This window comes from Haliotis rubra, unplaced genomic scaffold, assembly GCF_003918875.1.
Source record: "Haliotis rubra isolate DU_JTF1 unplaced genomic scaffold, ASM391887v1 Scf2, whole genome shotgun sequence".
Classification (NCBI taxonomy): Eukaryota; Metazoa; Mollusca; class Gastropoda; order Lepetellida; family Haliotidae; genus Haliotis; species Haliotis rubra.
Genome location: NW_025766002.1, coordinates 7,330,183 through 7,353,760, shown reverse-complemented (window position 1 = coordinate 7,353,760; position 23,578 = coordinate 7,330,183). Strand labels below are relative to the sequence as shown.

Sequence of the window (23,578 nt, the reverse complement as noted above, 5' to 3'; positions counted from 1 at the left end):
GGATCGTCCGAAACAAACGCTCTTTGGTGCATTTTCAAATTTTTTCTCGACACAATGAAACTGATTCATTGTACAATTATGTTTACAGTTCTGTGAAATGACTAATGCACTAACTGAACATCACTATGATGATTTAAACACTGAAAGTGATTGGCTGTAATGTTCTCCGATAAGATACATATGCACCTTCTACGTAATATTATAATAATCAGCGCATTAAACATCAAAGCATGTTATAATAATATCAAGTGTTAATCAGTAACATCTGTATAGTTAAAGGACGTGAATGCATTTAAATTAATGGTACAATTATATAAGAAGGGCTTCAATAGGCAAGCCCACTCAAGTCTTCGAACAGTGGAATCAGCTCCCTTGAGGTAAGAACATGTGAGATGTCCGACTTTCATTTTGACATTGTATATTGGGACTGGGCACATATTTGGCAACTTTTAGCCCTCTCACAAAATATTGACATTATCAGCATTATTTTACATAACAATTGAAGTCTTTACAAATTAACCATCAGAGGTACTTTATTGTAAATATATGTAAATCATTTTTATCTGGTCGATACACCTACCTATGGACAATGTGACAATTGAACATTTTCGTTAAGTTAAGATGGGAGCTCCTATTTTGTAAAACCGACTTAACAGTTGCACCTTCGTTTTCTCAAAATTCATTTGTGCAGTTTGATATAATGGCTATTCGCTAAATAATTCATGCTTTAACTTAGTGCAAAAGAAGCGTTATTTGGTAAGCAATAATCCGAATTTCCTCCAATCACAGTAAAAGTAAACATATGAGCTTAGTGTACAAGAAGCCCTGATTTACAGGGGGGCATCATTTCGGAAATTTTGTGTTGTTTTAAAAATGATTAAATACAATATCTCACTGTTTTCAATTTTCGGTGTATTATTGTTTATTCAATTTTCATTTGCGTGATATTTCTTATAGAGCCATAAATAATCATTGATGTGTCATGGTTAAGAGATTAAATGACAAGACAGACTGCCATGTCCCAAAATGTTAATTCCAGTAGTTTCCTCGTTTGCACAAGTTAGGCATGACAACGAGAGAGATAACAAAATTTGACTATTTGCCTGAATACAAGTTTCATATTTTTAACGATTTTAATACAGTGAAATAATCCTTTGTTTGATGAATTAGACGTGATTGATCATTTCCCTAAATACAGACATGATATATTAGAAGATTTCAATACCATGTCTAATATAAATATTTTTAATATGTCGAAATGGACTTTCTGAGGAAAACGTTCAATTTAAACCTTAATAGGCAGAAAGTGATAGTTTTGTGTAGTTTTATTCATGAACTCATTTTGTATGCATATTGCTTTTTACATACAGAAGAGACAACATTTCGTTTTCAAAATAAGTAAGAGTTTACATTATCCTGCTATTTCTAAAACTATTTCCTACATTTCATCACTGACTGACTGAGTTTGGTTTTACGCCGCTTTTACGCCGTTTTACGCCGCTTTTTCCAGCAACATCACGGCGGGGGACACCAGAAATGGGCTTCACACATTGTACCCATGTGGGGATTCGAACCCGGGTCTTCGGCGTGACGACCCAACGCTTTAACCATTAGGCTACCCCACCGCCCACATTACATGAATATATGTATACATACGTTATTATTAATAAGCAGAAAACAAAAGTGTATATTGAAGTGTTCATGGTACAGAATGATAACTGTTTATCTCCATGTTGTCGAGGCGGAATTCATATTCAAAAGTTTCACATCAGATAAAACATACAGATGTAACAGAGGTTTTGCATAAGTATGTGTGTATGCATAATAAACTGAAGACAAAGAGTTTGTAATTCAAAAGCTTTAACATGAGTTGCTCAATACTTCAGCTCGTTTTCATGCCTATCAACTTATAATTTCTCCTACAATCTATGCAAAGGCCTGATAACCATAAAGGCGGACACCTGGTGTCAATGTTCTCAAAGGAACACCCGATGTCAACTGAAGAGTCCATGTGTTATCGTTGACTGGTGAATTGTACAGTGTTAGACAAAACACATTTTACTTTTCATCTCAAAGCTATTTTTTGCAACGAAATGTATTCTCAGTTTCTATAGCTGTACCGGCGTAATTGGTATTGAATCATCAACATTCGTGTATTTCCACTTTGTTATAAACGAGTAATCACCTCAGTCAATATAAAATGCGACTATATTCCATAATAAAAAAATCACTGCAAAAGAGAGTCCTTTGTGCGAATACGGTTATGTCTTACGCATGTGTATATCGATTCCTTTATTACCTTTATCTGTACAGATAATTGGTATGTCAAATAGCAGTATTGGTACAGGTTGTTGTTTTTTTAAAAATGGTGAAAATGGACATATGAAGGAGGACGTACAACTACTGCACTCTAATTAATTCATTTCTTAATTTTCTAGCCTTATATAAATATTTGCCTAAGTTACATAATACTCTAACATTGTTAATACTAAGAAGTTGAATAAGCCTAAATACCGATGGACATTTGTAATAATATGGTTTGATATACATTATTCTATAATCATAATATGATGGACATTTCAATATAAAATGCAACTCATCTTCAATATCATTTTACACATTATGTATTATCAGTATTAAAGATTAACGAGAGCAGGTGTTCGCGTAAAGCCGATAATTACAAGTATTTGTGCTTGTTTCGATGACTTCAGTTCCTATTTCTCAAAATGTACGTGAAGATCCAGGTTGAACTAAACCCGATTTATTCGACTGTAGTACAGGAACAGTAAAAATTAAGAAATCTGGTTTCATGATGTTGACAGATCTTCCAATATCACAATGATGTGGACCGTAGTTTTCCTGGGCGTCTTGGGCGTCTCCATGGCGAATGTAATGATGCCAGAATATCAGAACACCATGCTTCAACTACACAACGAGGGACGCCAGATGATGGGTGAGGGAGATTTCCCTAATGAGTACGGAGAGGAAAGCTATCCCTTTCTCGTAAGTAGTTGAAACTACTGTCCCTTTTCATGACATTACACAAAGCATTTCAAAATAATGCTGACTGGATTATGTATATGTTTCTTTTTCGTATGTATGTATGTATGTATGTATGTATGTATGTATGTATGTATGTATGTATGCATGTATGTATGTATGTATGTATGTATGTATGTATGTATGTATGGATGGATGGATGGATGGATGGATGGATGTATGGATGGATGGATGGATGCGCGTATGGATGGATGGATGGATGGATGGATGGATGATGGATGGATGGGTGGATGGATGGAAGGATGGATGCACGCATGCATGCATGCACGGACGGACGGACGGACGGATGGAAGGATGCGTGTGTTGCGACCAGAACTGGGATACGACCAGAACTGGGATAACTAATATGGAGAATTATACGTCTTACTGTCAACTATGTATTTAATCGACAAACAATTATTAAGATCAAAATCAGCTGCACAACTCGTGTCCTTTATTTTAACTACTGATTGCAAAAAATGCCAATGGCAGCGCTCCATAGTCGATGTCCGCCATAATAGCTAAATATAGCAGCGCAGAAAATGTAGAAACGTGAAACTGAAACGAAATAGAATTCATTTTCAAACGCTTTACTGTAATTACTCTACTAGCTTAAAATAAGTGAGCGACCAATTAATGTTCCTGGTTGTGGATGCTGAATTTAGATGTCAGGTGTTTTTCATTCATTTTTTATTCATAATGATTCATTCATTCCCAGAAATGGTTACTGCTCAACTTGAAATATGACTTTCATGCAATATCTAATGATATTTTAAAATATAGCTAATTATTCCTTTTAACAATATACGTGTATGCCCACAAATAGAACCAGAAAATATATGATGTGAATGGTATTGGACTTTGATTTTATAGTTTAATAATTATGCTAATATGTGTAAAAATATAGTAAGTTGTATCTAAATATCGGCAAGCCTGGCCATTTTTGCACAGCGTTTTATGTAATAATACAGTAAATAGTTTCTTTTAAAGTAAGAACGGGGAATAAAAGAAAATTAAATTATGTCATAATTATTTTTTTAATGATGTTACATCCATTCTTGATGGGTATGTATGTATAACAATTCAAGTTTGTTTTGGGGATTTAAGACTTCTAAGTTATTTGTGTTATGCCATTTGTGAGAGTATATAAGAGATTGGTATGTTGCGTGGTCATACTTTTCAGAGAATATTTCTTATGAAATACTCGAAAAATATACAGGTTCATGTACACATTCATGACACTGTAAAAAGAGTGGTGATCTATTATTTATAATGGTAGGGTGTATTCAGTAACAAACCATCAGACATACCGGTAATACTATTCTGATAATGCTGAGTGAAAGGTCCAGTTAAAGTTCTCATCCCTAAAAGTTCACATGGCCCCCTAAGCAGTTAGTGGCTCCCTATGTTTATAACATGTTTAGCCTCCAAGTAATGTTGTGTTAATATTACTGCTATTAGCATATACGATTTGCCAGTAATGATCATTTATAGCTTTCATCATTATTGTGTACATGGAAGCTGTTTGTAACAGACACCAGACATACAAGGCATAATTACTTCAGAATAAAAAAGTGGGAGACTTTGTGCCCCATCTCAGAAGGCTATAGTTATAACTTTGAAGAAAAATTATGGTGTAGAAATTATCCAAAAACATTTCTTTAATGTTCCTTTGAAAATCCCCTTCCTGGTCACCTTGATATAAATGGGAAATTCACTGAGCCCTTCACAGCAGCTTGAACTTGTTATTCCATGCATTGCAATCAATAACATTATATTTGCTGAACGAATTAGCGGTTAGAGTTGTCCCCCCTTCACAATTTGCTTGAAAGGGTCATCTGCTCCTTGTGTTAGAAGGCCAAGCAGCGGAAGCTTCTTTGATAACATATTGGGACTGAGATGACACTGTCAAGGTAAATGATGCCTTCATATTTACTTTTTTGTGTGTAATTTTCCCCAGCAACCAATGCTACCTGATGTGGATATGGTTGTCAGGCTCAATGACTTAGTCATTGTTTAGAATCAAGTCTGAATGATTGCATGTGTGGATGCTTATTATCTAAATAACTGGATTGTCTGGTACAAACTCAGTTATTTACAGATATCATGTAGCTAGAATATTATGTAGGAACAAACAACAAACAAGCAAAAACAATTTATGCCAGCTTTGGATTAGGGAATTTGTATGATAAATGTAGTCAAGGAAATAAAGACATGCAATATTGCCCCACTGCTTTTAGATTTTGCCCATAAGTATGAAGTATAAGAACCCAAAAGAAAATTATAAATTCCATTAAAATATAGATTTTAAACTTGTTCCACTTCAAACACATTTGGTTGAGGGAATATAAGTAATACTATTAAACAAATCTCTTAAAATTAGTACTGTAGATCAGCCCAGTGTGCTTTTAAATATGAAGTGTGATTTGCTATGAGCAGGCAAAATGAAATCAGAAGATTCCATTGATTGTAATTTTATGGTGTTATCCCTCTTCTGGTTGAATCTGTATGTATTATACTAATATTGTACAGGATATTGTCGTGTTCAAGATTCAGCCCACAATTTTTAAATGTCTGATTATTCTGTTAGTATTAAACTTAGGAGACATTATCCCTCTCCTGGTCAAAGGCAAACAGGATTAAATCAAGTTAACTCTCTTAAAGTTGTACTAATTCATGGCCTATTTGCTTCATAGTCTGCTTTCTACATGTCTGAAATATGATCTACTATCATCAGATTTTAAAGTTGTTTTCCTTTATCTAATAAAGGGCATATGAATAGTATAAAATAGTTTTAAAATCTCTAAACATTGGCAATATTGACCTGTTGCATGTAGACTCTGTTTCACAAGTTTCACATATGACTAAATACTATCAACAGCCATGAGGAATCTTTAGATTCGATAACTGTAATTTTTTAGTCAACTTTACTCAAGCAGGTATTGTCACAACAAGGAATAAGAACGCCATAATAACTTTACCAGATAGATATAACATGAACCTAACAGTTTACACACTCACACCCATTCAGCTTGAGTAAAATAACTATCACCCTTCAAGGGCATCACGCACAGCACAGTTTAGACACTAATCAAACATTGCACAACCACTGTTTCCCTCAAAATACTAAAGGTTACTACATGCAAATCACTAATACATTAATAGTGTGCTAACAGTCAACCCTTCTCATACAATACATCCAACTGTAGATTTTTTACCACTCTTGGTTAAGGACATGTGAGTATCATTATTACTATTTCATTATTAATGCTATACTATTATTTCATTCATAATTTGCTGACAAGTTGGAATTGTTATTTACCACTATAAGCTCAGAGGAAATCTTGAAATTCCATAAACTGTAAGTTTTAAAGGCTTTATCCCACTTCGGGCAAAGAGCATGTCATTCATGATAACAGTTAAAAGTCTCTGAAAATAAGAACTATTGACCCAGTACATTCATAATTTGCTCACAGGTTTGAAATGTTATTCAATATCATCAGCCAAGATACCATTTTGAAATTGTATCAACTGTAGGTTTTAAAGACATTATCCTACTTCTGCTTAAAGGCACGTGATTAATAATAATAGTTAAAAATCTCTGAAAATTTGAACTATTGACCCAGTATAATCACAATTTGCTTGTAAGTTTAAAATGCTATTTACTATCATCATCCCTGATAAATTCAAGACAACTTCTTGAAATTTCATAAACTGTAGGTTTTAAAGGCATTATCCCACTTCTGGTCAAAGGCACGTGATTAATAATAATAGTTGAAAATATCTGTAAAATAGAATTATAGACGCAGTACATTCATAATTTGCTCAGAGGTTTGAAATGCTTATCTATATCATCAACCAAGAAAACTTCTTGAAATTCCATAAACTGTAGGTTTTAAAGGCATTATCCCACTTCTGGTCAAAGGGACGTGATTAATAATAATAGTTAAAAATATCTGTAAAATAGAATTATAGACTCAGTATATTCATAATTTGCTCAGAGTGTTGAAATGCTAATCTATATCATCAGCCCAGACAACTTCTTGAAATTCCATAAACTGTAGGTTTTAAAGGCATTATCCCACTTCTGGTCAAATGCATGTGATTAATAATAATAGTTAAATATCTCTGAACATTTGAATTATTGACCCAGTACATTAATAGTTTACTTGTAGGTTTGAAATGCTATTTACTATCATCAGCCAAGAAAACTTCTTGAAATTCCATAAACTGTAGGTTTTAAAGGCTTTATCCCACATCTGGTCAAAGGGACGTGATTAATAATAATAGTTAAAAATATCTGTAAAATAGAATTATAGACCCAGTATATTCATAGCTGGCTCAGAGGTTTGAAATGCTAATCTATATCATCAGTCCAGACAACTTCTTGAAATTCCATAAACTGTAGGTTTTAAAGGCATTATCCCACTTCTGGTCAAATGCATGTGATTAATAATAATAGTTAAAAATCTCTGAAAATTTGAATTATTGACCCAGTACATTAATAATTTACTTGTAGGTTTGAAATGCTATTTACTATCATCAGCCAAGAAAACCTCTTGAAATTCCATAAACTGTAGGTTTTAAAGGCTTTATCCCACTTCTTTTCGAATGCATGTGATTAATAATAATAGTTAAATATCTCTGAACATTTGAATTATTGACCCAGTACATTAATAGTTTACTTGTAGGTTTGAAATGCTATTTACTATCATCAGCCAAGAAAACTTCTTGAAATTCCATAAACTGTAGGTTTTAAAGGCATTATCCCACTTCTGGTCAAAGGGACGTGATTAATAATAATAGTTAAAAATATCTATAAAATAGAATTATAGACCCAGTATATTAATAATTTGCTCAGAGGTTTGAAATGCTAATCTATATCATCAGCCAAGATAACTTCTTGAAATTCCATAAACTGTAGGTTTTAAAGGCATTATCCCACTTCTGGTCAAATGCATGTGATTAATATTAATAGTTAAATATCTCTGAACATTTGAATAATTGACCCAGTACAGTAATAATTTACTTGTAGGTTTGAAATGCTATTTACTATCATCAGCCCAGACAACTTCTTGAAATTCCATAAACTGTAGGTTTTAAAGGCTTTATCCCACTTCTGGTCAATTACATGTGATTAATAATAATAGTTAAAAATCTCTGATAATTTGAATTATTGACCCAGCACAGTAATAATTTACTTGTAGGTTTGACATGCTATTCACTATCATCAGCCCACATAACTTCTTGAAATTCCATAAACTGTAGGTTTTAAAGGCATTATCCCACTTCTGGTCAAAGGCACGTGATTAATAATAATAGTTAAAAATCTCTGTAAAATAGAATTATAGACCCAGTACATTCATAATTTGCTCAGAGGTTTGAAATGCTATTTACTATCATCAGCCAAGAAAACCTCTTGAAATTCCGTAAACTGTAGGTTTTAAAGGCTTTATCCCACTTCTGGTCAATTACATGTGATTAATATTAATAGTTAAAAATCTCTGAACATTTTAATAATTGACCCAGTACATTAATAATTTACTTGTGGGTTTGAAATGCTATTTACTATCATCAGCCCAGACAACTTCTTGAAATTCCATAAACTGTAGGTTTTAAAGGCATTATCCCATTGCATTTCTGGTCAAATGCATGTGATTAATATTAATAGTTAAAAATTCAGAATTTCAGCTTAGTGTGTTTCCATTTCTGAAATGTAAATCTGCACTTGGTAACTTTGAAATATAATGAAGATATGGCATCTGCAAAGCTTTAAAAGTCATTTTTTTTCAGTCATTCCTCCATTTACACTTTTCCAGTTACAGAGTTAGACATTAACATAAGCCTTCTTGCCCTTCTGCCCCTCTGTATCAAAACTCAATACAGTCACAAACACTTGGGATGGACTCCATTTCTGAACTTTCATTGTTGAGATGCTTGTAATTAAAGTTCTTGAATTTCTCAATCAGAAAATGACATGCTTCTTTCACTGCTTCGTACAAAGTGTGGTGTGGTGTTGCACTGTGAAGAAAACAGAACGACATAATCAATGTACCATGTTTGCATTAACTAACTACATCAAAAACATTCAAGAAAATGGCCACCAACATACTTAAAAACCATGGAAAGTACTTTGAATAAGTTGGAATGGCAGTTGCCAAGTGAGTGGATTGAACAAGAGCGGAGTGGAGAGGAATGGGTAGTGCAAGTGAAATGAGAGAGAGTGTGGATGGGTTGGGGAATGAGTGAGTGAGTGAGAGAAGTTGAGTGGAGTTGGCTTGACAGGAGTGGGTGGTGTGAGGGAAGAGGGTCTAGTGAGAGTAGCATAGTGGGGGAGTGACTGGAGCGGAGTGAGTCGAGTGAGGGAAGAGGGTGTAGTGAGAGTAGTGTAGTGGGTGGAGTGGGTGGAGCGGAGTGAGTCGAGTGAGGGAAGAAGGTGTGGTGAGAGTAGTGTTGTGGGTGAAGTGGGTGGAGCGGAGTGAGTCGAGTGAGGGAAGAGGGTGTAGTGAGAGTAGTGTAGTGGGTGGAGAGGAGTGAGTCGAGTGAGGGAAGAGGGTGTAGTGAGAGTAGTGTTGTGGGTGAAGTGGGTGGAGCGGAGTGAGTCGAGCAAGCGAAGAGGGTGTGGTGAGAGTAGTGTTGTGGGTGGAGTGGCTGGAGCGGAGTGAGACGAGCGAGGGAAGAGGGTGAGTGAGAATAGTGTAGTGGGTGCAGTGGGTGAAACGGAGTGAGTCGAGCAAGGGAAGAGGGTGTAGTGAGAGTAGCATACTTGGTGGAGTGGGTGGAGCGGAGTGAGTCGAGCGAGGGAAGAGGGTGTAGTGAGAGTAGCATGTAGTGGGTGGAGTGGAGTGAGCCGAGTGACCAAGGAGGGAGGGTGTAGTGAGAGTAGCATAGCACAGTGGGTGGTGTGAGGGGAAGAGGGTGTGAGCGGAAGAGGTGGAGGCGGAGTGAGTCGAAAGCGAGGGAAGAGAGTAGTGCAGTGAGAGCAGCATAGTGGGTGGAGGAGCTTGAGAGGTGTGAGAGGAAGAGGGTGGAGCCGAGTGAGGCAAGAGGGTGGGTGAGAGTAGCCGGTGGCAGTGGGTGGAGTGGAGTGGAGCGAGGGAAGAGGGTGTAGTGAGAGTAGCATAGGGTGGAGGAAGCGGAGGAGTGGAGCTGGGGAAGAGGTGAGTGAGAGTAGTGTAGTGGGTGGAGTCAGTGGAGGGGGAAGGAAAGGGTGTGAGTGAGAATAGTGTAGTTGGTGAGCAGGAGGTGGAAGCGAGGAAAGAGGGTGTAGTGAGAGAGTGGAGTGGAGCAGGACTTGGGTGGAGTGGAGTGAGGTGGAGTGAGGGAAGAAGAGGTGTAGTGAGAGTGGTGGTAGTGGTGGAGTGGGTGGAGTGGAGGAGTGGAGTGGAGTGGAGTGGCGAGGGAAGAGGTGTAGTGGAGCTGGTGGAGTGGGTGGGCGAGGGAGGAAATGAGTAGTGGACGAAGGTGGGAGGGAAGGGAAGAGGGTGGTGAGTGAGTGGAGGCCCGTGGTGGAAAGTGAGTGGAGTGAGGGAGGAGGGTAGTGAGAGTAGTGTAGTGGGTGGAGCTGGGTGAGTGGAAGCCGAGGGAAGAGGGTGGTGAGAGTAGTGTAGTGGCAGTGGGTGGAGGGGTGGAGTGGAGTGAGTGGTGGAAGGGTGTGAGGGTGAGTGAGAGTAGTGTAGTGGGGTTGTAGGGTGGATGGAGTGGGTGGAGGGTGAGTGGTGAGTTGGTGAGGGAAGAGGTGTAGTGAGAGTAGCATAGTGGGTGGAGTGGGTGGGCCCGGAGTGAGGGAAGGCGAGGGAAGGTGAGAGTAGTGGAGTGGTGGGAGCGGAGTGAGTGGAGCTGAGGAAGAGGTGTAGTGAGAGTTGCAGTGGTGGCGTAGTGGGGGTGGGGGTGAGTCGGCAGGGTGAGTGAGGTTGCGCTAGTGGGTGGAAGCGGAGTGGGGTGTAGCGAGGGTGAGTGAGTAGTGCTTAGTTGGTGGGTGACTGGAGCTTGAGGGGAAGAGAGTTTGGTAGTGTAGTGAGTGACTGGGCGAGTGTGGGCGAGGAAGTGTAGGTGGAGTGGAGTGGGGTGGAGAAGGTGGATGCGAGGGAAGAGGGTGTAGTGAGTAGTGGAGTGGGTGGAGCGGAGTGAGTGGATCGAGGGAAGAGGGTGTAGTGAGAGTTGCATAGTGGGTGGAGCGGAGTGAGTGTAGCGAGGGAAGAGGGTGAGTGAGAGTAGTGTAGTTGGTGGAGTGACTGGAGCAGAGTGAGTGGAGCGAGGGAAGAGGGTGTAGTGAGAGTAGTGGAGTGGGTTGAGTGACTGGAGCGGAGTGGATGGAGCGAGGGAAGAGGGTGTAGTGAGAGTAGTGTAGTGGGTTGAGTGCCTGGAGCGGAGTGAGCCCCCTGAGGGAAGAGGGTGTAGTGAGAGTAGCATACTTGGTGGAGTGGGTGGAGCTTGAGGGGAAGAGGGTGTAGTGAGAGTAGTGGGTGGGTGGAGCCCGGAGTGAGTCGGCGAGGAAAAGGGAATGTAGTGAGTTGCATAGTGGGTGGAGGCCCGAGGGTAGAGTGGGAGGGGAAGAGGGGTGAGTGAGAGTAGTTTAGTTGGTGGAGTGACTGGAGCAAGAGTGAGTGGAGGCGAGGGAAGAGGGTGTAGTGAGAGTAGTGGAGTGGGTTGAGTGACTGGAGGCTGAGGTGGAGGAGAAGCGAGGGAAAGAGGGTGTAGTGAGAGTAGTGTAGTGGGTTGAGTGACTGGAGCAGAGTGAGTCCCTGAGGGAAGAAGGGTGTAGTGAGAGTGTAATAGGTGGGAGGGAATAGCTAGTTTAGGAGTAGGTGGGGAGGAGTGGAAAGGTGAGTGGGCCCAGTTGAGTTGATAGGGCGGAGTAAGAGTGATTGGAGAGGTGTGAAAATTTTAGTCATATAGAAACATTATTTTTACCAAACTGGTATTTGGGACACTTAAAAGTGTAACATTAAACTTAACATCTTCACTCATGCACTGTATCTTATCATTGTATTCAGTTACCTTTACATGTATGTAACAGGATGCAAATCCTGCCTTTACTTCCTGATACAGATATCTCTGGAGAGAAACATTGTGTGACTCTCTCATTATTCCATTAAGCCACTGTAAGGAGAGAACACTTTTGCTAGACATGCATGTATGAGGTTGAAGAAACATTGACTTACTAATTGCCTCATTTCTTATAAACCATGAAATTTTTTAGAATAAATAGGAATAGTTTCATTTAGTTATGTTAGCAGTAAGCTATACCAAAAGGTGAGATTATATGAATGTGCATTTAGCTTTTAGGCTGTTGAGAACTTCTTGGGTTTAGTCTGTTACACTTAACTACATCAGTAAGAAATCACATGGAACAAAGGATATAGAACAGGGCTGGGCATTTTCTTACCAGAAGTTTCCCTGTATTAGGACTGCAATAGATACATGACAAAGATTCACCTCATAGAGAAAGAAGAACAGTGAACACTGTGTAGAAACAACTGTATAAACTTGTGACATTATGACACTTTATAATGCTAAAACAGTAAACAATATCTATATATTGTTATTCATCTTCGTCGTGCCTGGATTTCTCCAAGAATGCTCTTGGAACTTGCATAGTTTCTGAAGTTGAGCAGCTGCTATTTTTCTGTACTTGAATCAAAATTTTTCTTTTAGTAGATTCAATTTCACCATATACATAGAATATTTTTCATGTCAAGGAGGATAACATTATTCAGTCTACAGTACACAGAAAATGGCTCCTTAAATGTTTGCTAGATGAGTGATATATCTGTTTCTAGCACCCTTCTTTAGTTTACTGTACTTGCAGTAGTCTGTGCTAAAGTCTCTCAAATTTGCTGGACTGAAAATGTAAATTGGCATTATTTTCAGCATTTTTGTGTCTCCCACTTTGGACTGGAAGTGTGTGTGTGCTCTTACTTGACAAGAACAAATTTTACCAGACTTGGCTATTAGACTGGTGGGTAAAGTAGGGACTGTACTTCAGTTTCTTAGGATATGTTCATAGAATTTATGAATCGTTGGATATTGTTCTCCTTGGGAACCTTATTAGTTTTCATTAAGTTGCTTCTAAATATTGTGTAGTGTATCAATCCTAATTGAGTTTCTTTGATGTGAATGTTCTTGGATATTTTTTCTCATTCTACTATTACATTCTATGTCATTATCAGTTTCTGTGTATCTCATCTTCATGTTGTTTCTCCAAAGATATAGTATATTTTTAAAGACTTGATAGCAATACCTTCATTGTACTTCTAAAGTTTCTCTAATACTGTTTGAAATTCTGTAATGATTATTTCTTGCTCAATGAGAGTTTTCTTTAAATCGCTCAATAAAATCATCAATGTATCTGAAAGGTCATTTCCATATCACTCATATCAGGTTTGGGAACACATAATTCCTTGATAAATTTATGTGTGTTTTCATTCTATATTTCAAATTGTAACATTTCATGTTTCAATTCACTTCAAGCATAGTTTGGGTCATAAGATTCCAATTCATTTAGCTTCTGGAATATTTATACAGTGTGGTAATTTCCTAAAACAGTTGGGGTCAAAAACTAAATTTCAAGCCCCATGTTACTACTATTATCAAATTCTTGAAAACACATGGGGTCATCCTTTTTGAAAATATGTATACAATTGTAGAGATAATCTCAAACCTTCAATAGATCTTCATTTCCCACCTTTGTCCTTTTTAACTGGATAATGCCAAGGATAAATAGGACTTGACAGAATTTCTCATACAAATATCATTGAAATTCCATCCCATATATATAATTTGACATAACAAACAATGATACATAGAATTAAAATAATAGAGGTATACCAATAATACTTCCTTCACAGGAATGTATAGCAGTGGGGAACAATCAACACACAAAAGTGTTGGAAAAATTGCAAGAAATGAGTGGGAGTACAGTATTTTTTATCATTGCAGGCTGATATTACAAGGCAGTTCAGTCAGTGGTCATAAATCTGGTAGAATTTAAATGAAATATTAACACCTATTTGTGTTAGCATTCAGGTGAAGATGGCCATTCTTCTTTTTCTTCTTCTGTGAAGTTATTTCTGCATAGTGCCTGTACTCTGACAACTGTTCATGAGAGGAAACATTGTACTATCTGATAAAGGTATTCTGAAACCTTTGATTTATAAACCCAGAGGTCAAATGTTCTTACACTCTTAATTAATTCCATCAAACCTCAACTAGTTACCAGTTAGACACTGACATGACACTTGGGATGGGTAGGAGGGAGGGTCTTGGCATCTGAGGGAGGAAGTGGTGCAAACAGTTCACAACCTAATTTCAGTGGCATTTTACAGCAGCTGTGATTGGGTAGTGGGAATACACATTCATTTTGACGTGACAGTAACTGTAAATTGGAAGCAAACACAAATGTTGTTCCCATTGGGTGATCAGTTTGGTTTTAAGGTGTCTCATGTATATATAGGAGTTTAATTAGCTACTAAAGTCGTGTGTATGTGTGGAATTCTTTTACATCACTTTAATACTTTGTTAATATAATCTTGAAATAGAAATATTTAAAGAGTGTTTTGCTACATAACATCAGAGACCATATAATATATTATATGGTCTCTGATATTTATCAGGTGGAGATGAATGAAAGGTGTGAGAACCTACTGTTTATTTGAGCAAGGTGGTTATCTCATATAGGACATTTTGTGGGAGAAATAATGATATTTGTGAAATAATTTGTAAATCAATTTGGATGGGAATGTATATGGTTAGGTAATTTCTTAATGTTTGCAATGCATGTAAACAGATAATGTTGTCTTGATTTTAACCCATGTATACAATATGTTGAAAAGTTAAAGTGTGACCCATTAAGGTATTAAATATGAATTTGGATTAATATGTATACTATTGGACTAGTAAATTTAAGAAGGACTGTGGAGTAATCTCTTATCTTGAAAAGTTTTGTTTGATAGACTAACAGTGATTTTGGTTGTTAAATTTGATAAAATGAATTATAATATATTATATATGTGGGGTTTTATCACTTGTTTGACAAGAACAAAGCATTGAAGAAAAAAACATGAACAATATACATGTAGTTAAAAGTGTGCAGTTATAACTGAAGATGGGAAAGGTAATTATGAAAAGTAATGCTTGCCATTTCCTAACCTATCTAACAATCTTAATAGGTTATAGGAATATGCTTGAAGTATTGAGCTCTTAGATTGCAGCACAAGTCTAAAGTTTCTTATATTCCATGTCTATCATGACCATTAACTTCCTCATGGCTAATGGTATGACATACCTATGATGCAGCTTCCAAAACAAAAACACTTTTGAGTAGTATTTCATTGTTAAAATGAACAACAATGTCATGTACTGTGTGCTCAATCACAACAATTAAGCAAAATTCTGGATGTTTTCTGTGGAAATAACATTCATTTCATTCTTTACAATATTTTCAATGCATACCATTCTAAAGCTGATTTCTTCAAAACTTATGTATTAAAGAACAATAAAAATAGAACAAGAACAAGAAATTTATTCAGTATCAGAGGTTACATGGCCAAGAGTACAAAGCATTGGATCACCCATGTGCACAAGGACAGGTGGGACAAATGTTATTCCATCTTAATGCAGTGAAAATGTATAGCTTTTAAGATATGGCATGTTTTCGTATATAATGCACATAATAATTAATGAAACATTAGTAGACCAGCGTTTGTGTATTTTTTGCTTACTATATTTAAGATTCTTTTTTTTGTCAGATACTCTACAAGGCTAAATATATTTGGGTATGACATGAAGCAGCATAGTGGCACATATGTTACTGATATTAAATATCTTAAGATATTCGGTAAAAGTGTAGGTCCTGGATGTGATTTTAAATCTATAAATTGTGAAAGAATAGTGATAATGAGTAGTTTGGACTGCTTGGTATTCTTCAATAAAATATTTGTTATGCAGATCAGGAGCAGCTATGTGGAAATATATGGGATATCCAACTTATATCCAGTGCAAATCATCAACCATCGGAATGTTCAGTAATGAATGGTAGAAAAATGCCTATAAATGGTTTCGGTCATAGAAATACCAGCACCTATATATGTCTAAAGTGAAATGGTGTGTGAGCATGCGCTTATGATTAAGGCACTTAAGAAGAAGAGCGAGTGAGTGAGTGAGTATGGTTTTATGTTACTTTTAGCAATATTCCAGCAATATCACAGCGAACCCGGGTCTTGGGTCTTCGGAGCCTTAACCACTAGGATACCCCACCTCGCCAGAAGAAGAAGAAATTATTTTCTCAAAGTGTCACATGCTGTGATACAAATTGTATAGACATAGTATGATACATTAAAAAGACCACCCAGCCAGTTGGCCTACGAGACACTAATTACTTGATGGTACAAATAAAATATAAAAGTGAAGAAGATAGTTATAACCACACACACGCACGCACGCACACACACACAGGTGGTAGGTTGTGTCAAGCACCGATAAATGTTACAGGTTTTTAAGCAGCTATGAAGATATATGTGACTTGCATTTGCATGCATAATGCAGCATATCCAATACAACAAAAGAAACCATTTTCTTCCCCGCCCCCACCCATCCCACACCCAATTTTCGGGGTCATTTTGTAAATATTTCACTCTCTCCGACTTGTTAAGTTATGATAAACCCATGCCATGCCGACATTATCTTATTCTCATCTATTTTTGCAATGTTTTGCTCACTTTCTACATTCAAATTTCGGGCTAGTGAATTATTTTGTGGGCTAGTAACTTTCAGGCATAGGTAGCCCGACTGGGTAACAAAATTTGGAAACCAGTTCGCACACTGACTTGTAATATCCTCATGCCAATAATGGTTGTCACCCCTTCAAATTTTTAATTGGAGAGGGGTTTGGGTGTGTGGGGGTTGGGGTGGGGAGGGAGGGGTGACAACCATTATTGGCATGAGTATATATTAAACATGCTATGCACACCCTCCCTCACCTTCAGTCTGAATGAATAGAACAAAGCCGGTGTACAACCTCTCCCGTCTTTCATTCTGTGGGGGTCAGTTTTATCTCCGATAGACCCTTCCCGTCTTTCATTCTGTGTGGTGTAAGTTATATATCCGATATACCCTTCCCGTCTTTCGTTCTGTGAGGTGTAACTTATATATCCGATATACCGTTCCCGTCTTTCATTCTGTGTGGTGTAAGTTATATATCCGATATACCCTTCCCGCCTTTCATTCTGTGTGGCTTAGTTTTTTTATCCGATAGACCCTTCCCGTCTTTCATTCTGTGGGGGTTAGTTTTATATCCAATATACCCTTCCCGCCTTTTCTTCTGTGAGGTGTAAGTTATATATCCGATATACCCTTCCCGTCTTTCATTCTGTGAGGTGTAATTTATATATCCGATATACCGTTCCCGTCTTTCATTCTGTGTGGTGTAAGTTATATATCCGATATACCCTTCCCGCCTTTCATTCTGTGTGGCTTAGTTTTTTAATCCGATAGACCCTTCCCGTCTTTCATTCTGTGGGGGTTAGTTTTATATCCAATATACCCTTCCCGCCTTTTCTTCTGTGAGGTGTAAGTTATATATCCGATATACCCTTCCCGCATTTATTCTGTGAGGTGTAAGTTATATGTCCGATATACCCTTCCCGTCTTTCATTCTGTGAGGTGTAAGTTATATATCCGATATACCGTTCCCGTCTTTCATTCTGTATGGTGTAAGTTATATATCCGATATACCCTTCCCGTCTTTCATTCTGTGTGGTGTAAGTTATATATCCGATATACCATTCCCGTCTTTCATTCTGTGAGGTGTAAGTTATATATCCGATATACCATTCCCGTCTTTCATTCTGTGTGGCTTAGTTTTTTTATCCGATATACCGTTCCCGTCTTTCATTCTGTTGGGGTTAGTTTTATATCTGATAGACCCTTCCCGCCTTTTATTCTTTGAGGTGTAAGTTATATATCCGATATACCCTTCCCGTCTTTCATTCTGTGAGGTGTAAGTTATATATCCGATATACCCTTCCCGCCTTTTCTTCTGTGTGGTGTAAGTTATATATCCGATAGACCCTTCCCATCTTTCATTCTGTGAGGTGTAAGTTATATATCCGATATACCCTTGCCGCCGTTATTCTGTGAGGTGTAAGTTATATGTCCAATTTTCCCTTCCCGACTTTCATTCTGTGTGGTGTAAGTTATATATCCGATATACCCTTCCCGACTTTCATTCTGTGAGGTGTAAGTTATATATCCGATATACCTTTCCCGCCTTTTATTCTGTGAGGTGTAAATTATATATCCGATACACCCTTCCCGACTTTCATTCTGTGTGGTGTAAGTTATATATCCGATATACCCTTCCCGACTTTCATTCTGTGAGATGTCGTATGATGACAATCAATGACTGTTTACCAACAACATCGCACACCTGTAATACTGCTAAAACAAATACATGCTCATGATATAGTCAGAATTGTACATTCGACTCTGCTTTTAGTAGAGATTACTTATCGACGTGGAAAAGGTTTGGCCTCTTCTATTAATATATCCAATATACGCCCTTCCCTCCTTTCATTCGCTGTGAAGGAAGTTATATATGTGTGTACACACACACACACACACACACACACACACACACCCTTCCTTTCAGCTTGAATGATAATTACAATATTTTGTTTTCAACACTTTTATCTAAGGGATAGTTCATAATTGATGGGGTGTGATGCTGATCTTTATGGAGTAGCATGAGCAAAGTGAATAACCCACTCCCCTTACAATTTATTTACAAAGTAAGTGACACCCCCATGCAGCATGTAAAGTACTCTCTCTCTCTCTCTCTCTCTCTCTCTCTCTCTCTCTCTCTCTCTCTCTCTCTCACTCACACACACACACACACACACACACACACACACACACACACACCCCACCCCACCCCACGTATTTGTGTACAAAATTGATGTCCCTTCTACCTCCCCAGAACAAAGTGGGTGACCCCCCCTAAAATCATCACCGCCAGCCATAAATTATAAACGGTCCCAAATGTGATTTGTTTGGCTTCAGCTTTGAGCCGTACCCAAAACAGCTGAACTAAGCAACCAATTTAAAGTTAAGGATCATGTATAAATGCAGCAAATTCTGTCACAAACACCTGTATACGGACATGTTTTCACAGTTACATAACTAATTACGACAAAAATCAGAATTATTTCAGAACACAATGGGGTGTTTGAGCTATTTCCATTAACGTTGCCGATTATATGATATTTATTACGTGATGTAAATTACATGATGCTTGCATTATAAAACAACACAGTTAATGAAAATGAAACATCGTACACCATGAGAGGTTTGCTTGAGAGGGAATTGCCACACGATATAAACGATTGAATAACTGACGAGTACAAAAATATTGGAAACCCTTAAGGTGCTTCCAGCCTATATTGGAAAATTAAATGTTAGCTACATATTTGCAGAGGAATATGGAAATATGTAACTGATAATTTTCAGTGTCTCCTCACAAAAACATTAACTAAATCATATTCCGCGCATAGATCGCCTTAAGTTTTAGAGCTAACCGGGAGCAGTACTGCAGTAAATAGGGTTTTACGAAATTGTGGACTGTTTATCCCAGTTCTGGTCGTATCCCAGTTCTGGTCGCTACATGCGTGCACGTATGTATGCTCGTGTATGTGCGTGCGTGGATGGATTGATGCGTGCTTGAACGAACAGAGTGTCAGTCGGGTTATAGCGATCGCGTTATGTTAAGAAGGCACAAACCGAATGCCTGCATTTAACAATGAGATTGCATTTCCACGCACTTCCTGAATGGAACTTCATAATATGGATGGATTGCTGAGGATGCTCCTTGGACGAACCAAGTGTCGGTCGGGTAGATTGGAGGTTATAGCGTTCGTGTTATGTTAAGGAGACACATACCGAATGCCTGCATTAAACAATGATATGGAATTTCCATTCACTTCCTGAAAGGAAATTAATCAATTGGATTGCACTGTACCAATACGAAGGTTTACATTGAATTAGAAGAACTGTTTATTAACATTGTCCCCCATAAGACACACAATGGACACATTTGGAGACATGTAGTCAAACAAAGTGGCAGTTTTTGATTTTAGTCAATTCAAGAACATATTACTTTCTGTGCATTCATTTCGCATGTCTTATATTTCAAATCAATTATCAATGTATATTGTTGTACGAAATGTAGTCCCGAGTATAGTCTAGCTTAAATGCTCTTTGTTGCAGAGATGGAACGAAGAATTAGCAAGACAAGCCCAGAGATATGCAAACAGATGTCAGTTCAGTTACTCATCAAGACCTGAGTTCGGCGAGAACCTCTACATTGAGCAGTCGTCCCGATCGGAGGAAGAGTTCATGAATAGAGGCTTTAACGCTTGGAGGAACGGGGTCGACTCATTCCGCTACAATGACAGGGAATGCTCTCCTTCCCAGAGCTGCTATTACTCACAGGTATTGTTGGGAATCCAAGGTTCCTTCTCACGTTTCATATTTTGTGGAAACTATCTACACATATAATATAATACTTACCTTACATTACACGTGGGGCAGGACTGACTTTTAGTGTTTGCAAACACTCGGTGTTAACACTGTCTGCTGTTGATTCATAAACCTAATCATACAAAACAGATTTCAGATTTATTTATTTTCTGTACTTACAACCCCTTTCTGCATCTTTGATGGCTGAATATATTCATATTTATCGCATAGGCTTTACAAAGATGTTAACATTAATACAGACGAAACGGCATCACACCGCTGACTGAGTAAAAAGTCGTTCTGCATCGTCGTAGTCATCAATTTTCAGTTATCAGTATGAATATGCGATCACTGTACCTTGAAACATTGCGAATACTTTTGCAGAATATATTCCGAGTAGCAGTTTCTCAAAATATATGAGCGGGCGGTGGGGTAGCCTAGTAGTTAAAGCGTTGGCTCGTCACGCCGAAGACCCGAGTTCGATTCCCCACATGGGCACAATGTGTTAAGCCCATTTCTGGTGTCCCCCGCCGTGATATTGCTGGAATATTGCTAAAAGCGGCGTAAAACTAAACTCAGTCAGTCAGTCAAAATATATGACAGACATTGTACCATAACATGCGTATTAAATAACTTGTTTCGACTATTTAGGAGATCAGTTGCCTTCAAAGTAAAAGTCATGGGGTAGCCTGGTGGTTAAAGCCTTCGTTCGTCACGCTATCGATGCCAACATGGGTGCAATGCGTGAAGCCCATTTCTGGTGTCCCCGGCCGTGATATTGGTGGAATATTACTAAACTCGGCGTACAACTACATTCACTCACTCACTCACTCAAAGTGGAAGTCGCTTAACCTTAAATTTAAGAAAGATATGTTTCGAAACATAATAGGAAATTGGAATTTAGTTCTTGGCACAAAGATTCAGGGTGATAAAATACTTTTCACAAGGCTGTTACAAGAGGGGAAGTCGTTTAACCATTATACCATCCTGTAACAAAATCAGATGCCTTCACAGTTTACATGGCTTTCTTTAACCGTCTGAAATGTTTCCAAACGACTGTGTAATAAGAGTGGTAAGTTCAACATTTAAATTGTCAGCCTTCCTTACATGTTGCGCAGCATCCCAGTTCCAGTCTTTAATGTCAGAACTCTTGATGGACGAGGGCGCATGTTCTTTGCATGATGAGTTCAAAGAGCGTCATGCCACTCTTGCTCACATGTTGTTTGATGAAAAGCTTCAGAATAGTTTTATGAAAGAAATATCGGGGATATTGTCAGATTCCACACCATCATGTAGTTCAGAGCCCTAGTGTGATTAGCTCTATGTATCTCCGTGAATTTTCTTTCCATGGGAATAATTACCTTGCCTTTGCGTGTGTTCACCATAGTGTCTCCCGTAGAGTGACAGGATATACATCTACACACCGTTTGGCTTACACATGGTATCATCACTACTTGATGGTCATTTAATAACAAAATGCTCAAGATTCCTGTTGTGCAACTTCTAAATAATGGATTTATTATCCAGGTTAACTGGGAGGAGACTCGGGAATTTGGCTGTGCAATGAATAACTGCCCGTATATGTCTCAGTTCAGAGGGTACAATGACGTACGGTTCCTGGTGTGTTACTACGAGCCCAGGTAAGTATTTTTAGTTTAATCTGCCTGTCCATGTGTGGTCATTCACGACCCACAGATTCCAGTGTTGGTGTTTTGCGAGCAGCGACTCATTGGGTAACCATGACAAAATAGTGAGTTCAACGTTACAACCTACAGAAAGTGACTGGATCATGTAATTTCAGATCATGTTTTCATTGATAATGGTCCGAGTCTGACATTCAGAATACATGTACAACCCTCAGATTGAAACCGATGACATGATTTCGAAGGTGGAAGTACACACTCTTTTCTGCATGTGTAATACGTCACTGTGTTGTGTGATGTGAAATATTAGATATTGCATTCAGATGCAACGCCATTTTTTTGTGAACGTACTCCTCAATAATAGCGACATTCATACAATTAGTTCCTTTAATTCCATGCCTTTGGTGTATTTCACTTCAAGCGCCCTTCATGATACATTCCATCACAACACAAAAATTCCGTCTAAGACATAATGTATTTTACTTCATGTTTAAGGGGTAATTGGATGGGAGAGGATGCTTACGAACCAGGTAAATATCAACATTTTGAAATTCAACAAGTTTTGATACAAGTCGTCACTGCAATTATCATGTATTTCACTGGTCGAAAGGCGTGATGAAATCTGGAACGTCTCTTGACTATACAAGGCGGTTGAATACTTTCCTCGTTAAATATCTGTTCGTCCACAAGTGAGGAACACATAGCATTTGGCACAGCAAAAAGAATAATGTATAGACATCTTTCTAATTTGACCCCCAACGCTTGATGTGATTGATGTGATGTGATTTTTTTCTCTGCATCCCACCTGCAATTGGTAGGAAACCGACAGTGTCCCGTGCCTCATTTTTATTCATTAGGAATAACACATATGTTCACATTCATATAAGAAAGCTATAGATGTAGATGGATGGATAGATAGACATATAGATACATAGTAACATATGCGTGTGCCTGCGTGTGTGTATGTATATGCAGGATACTATCAAAAATTAAGGAATTCTTCTTCATTAACAAGGTCTATCAAGCATCGTTTTATGTTTGTTTGTTTTATTTACAGCGAAATAGAGCCTTCGTAGGATGGATAATAATGGATGACTTTCAACCGGATGTTGCCTGTTCGAAGTGTTTAAATAAAGCAAAGTGATTGCAAAAGTAGCAAACACAAATAATGCCAACTCTGTTTTATGTTATCTGAACCAGGGTTGAATTGAGTTTGTGGCATGGTCAGCCTAGTCCGTTCTAAGTTCAGTTTAGTGCGCGTCAAGGTCAGTCTAGTTCGTGCCAAGGTCAGTTTAGTTCGTGCCATGTCTGTTTAGTGCGTGCAAAGGTCAGTTTAGTGCGTGCCAAGGTCAGTTTAGTTCGTGCCCAGGTGTCCAGTTCTA

The 23,578-nt window shown here is 38.1% G+C and overlaps 1 protein-coding gene across 1 annotated transcript; it reads left to right on the top strand.

Annotated features, from left to right (window-relative positions):
* The first annotated feature begins 301 nt into the window (after positions 1-301).
* On the top strand, positions 302-23,371 carry LOC124275454 (GLIPR1-like protein 1). Its single transcript, XM_046711023.1, has 6 exons — positions 302-377; positions 2,823-3,003; positions 20,302-20,526; positions 22,081-22,193; positions 22,692-22,726; positions 23,254-23,371. The coding sequence occupies exons 2-6, from the start codon at positions 2,839-2,841 to the stop codon at positions 23,259-23,261; spliced, it is 546 nt and encodes a 181-aa protein (XP_046566979.1). The 5' UTR covers positions 302-377; positions 2,823-2,838; the 3' UTR covers positions 23,262-23,371.
* The last annotated feature ends 207 nt before the right edge of the window (positions 23,372-23,578 follow it).

Bases quoted from the DNA above. Each gene is read 5' to 3' on its own strand.
- LOC124275454 (XM_046711023.1), top strand. From the start codon at position 2,839: ATGATGTGGACCGTAGTTTTCCTGGGCGTCTTGGGCGTCTCCATGGCG. The intron at 20,527-22,080 runs GTATTGTTGGGA...TTTATTATCCAG, and splicing joins AGAGCTGCTATTACTCACAG to GTTAACTGGGAGGAGACTCG. The intron at 22,194-22,691 runs GTAAGTATTTTT...TTCATGTTTAAG, and splicing joins GTGTGTTACTACGAGCCCAG to GGGTAATTGGATGGGAGAGG.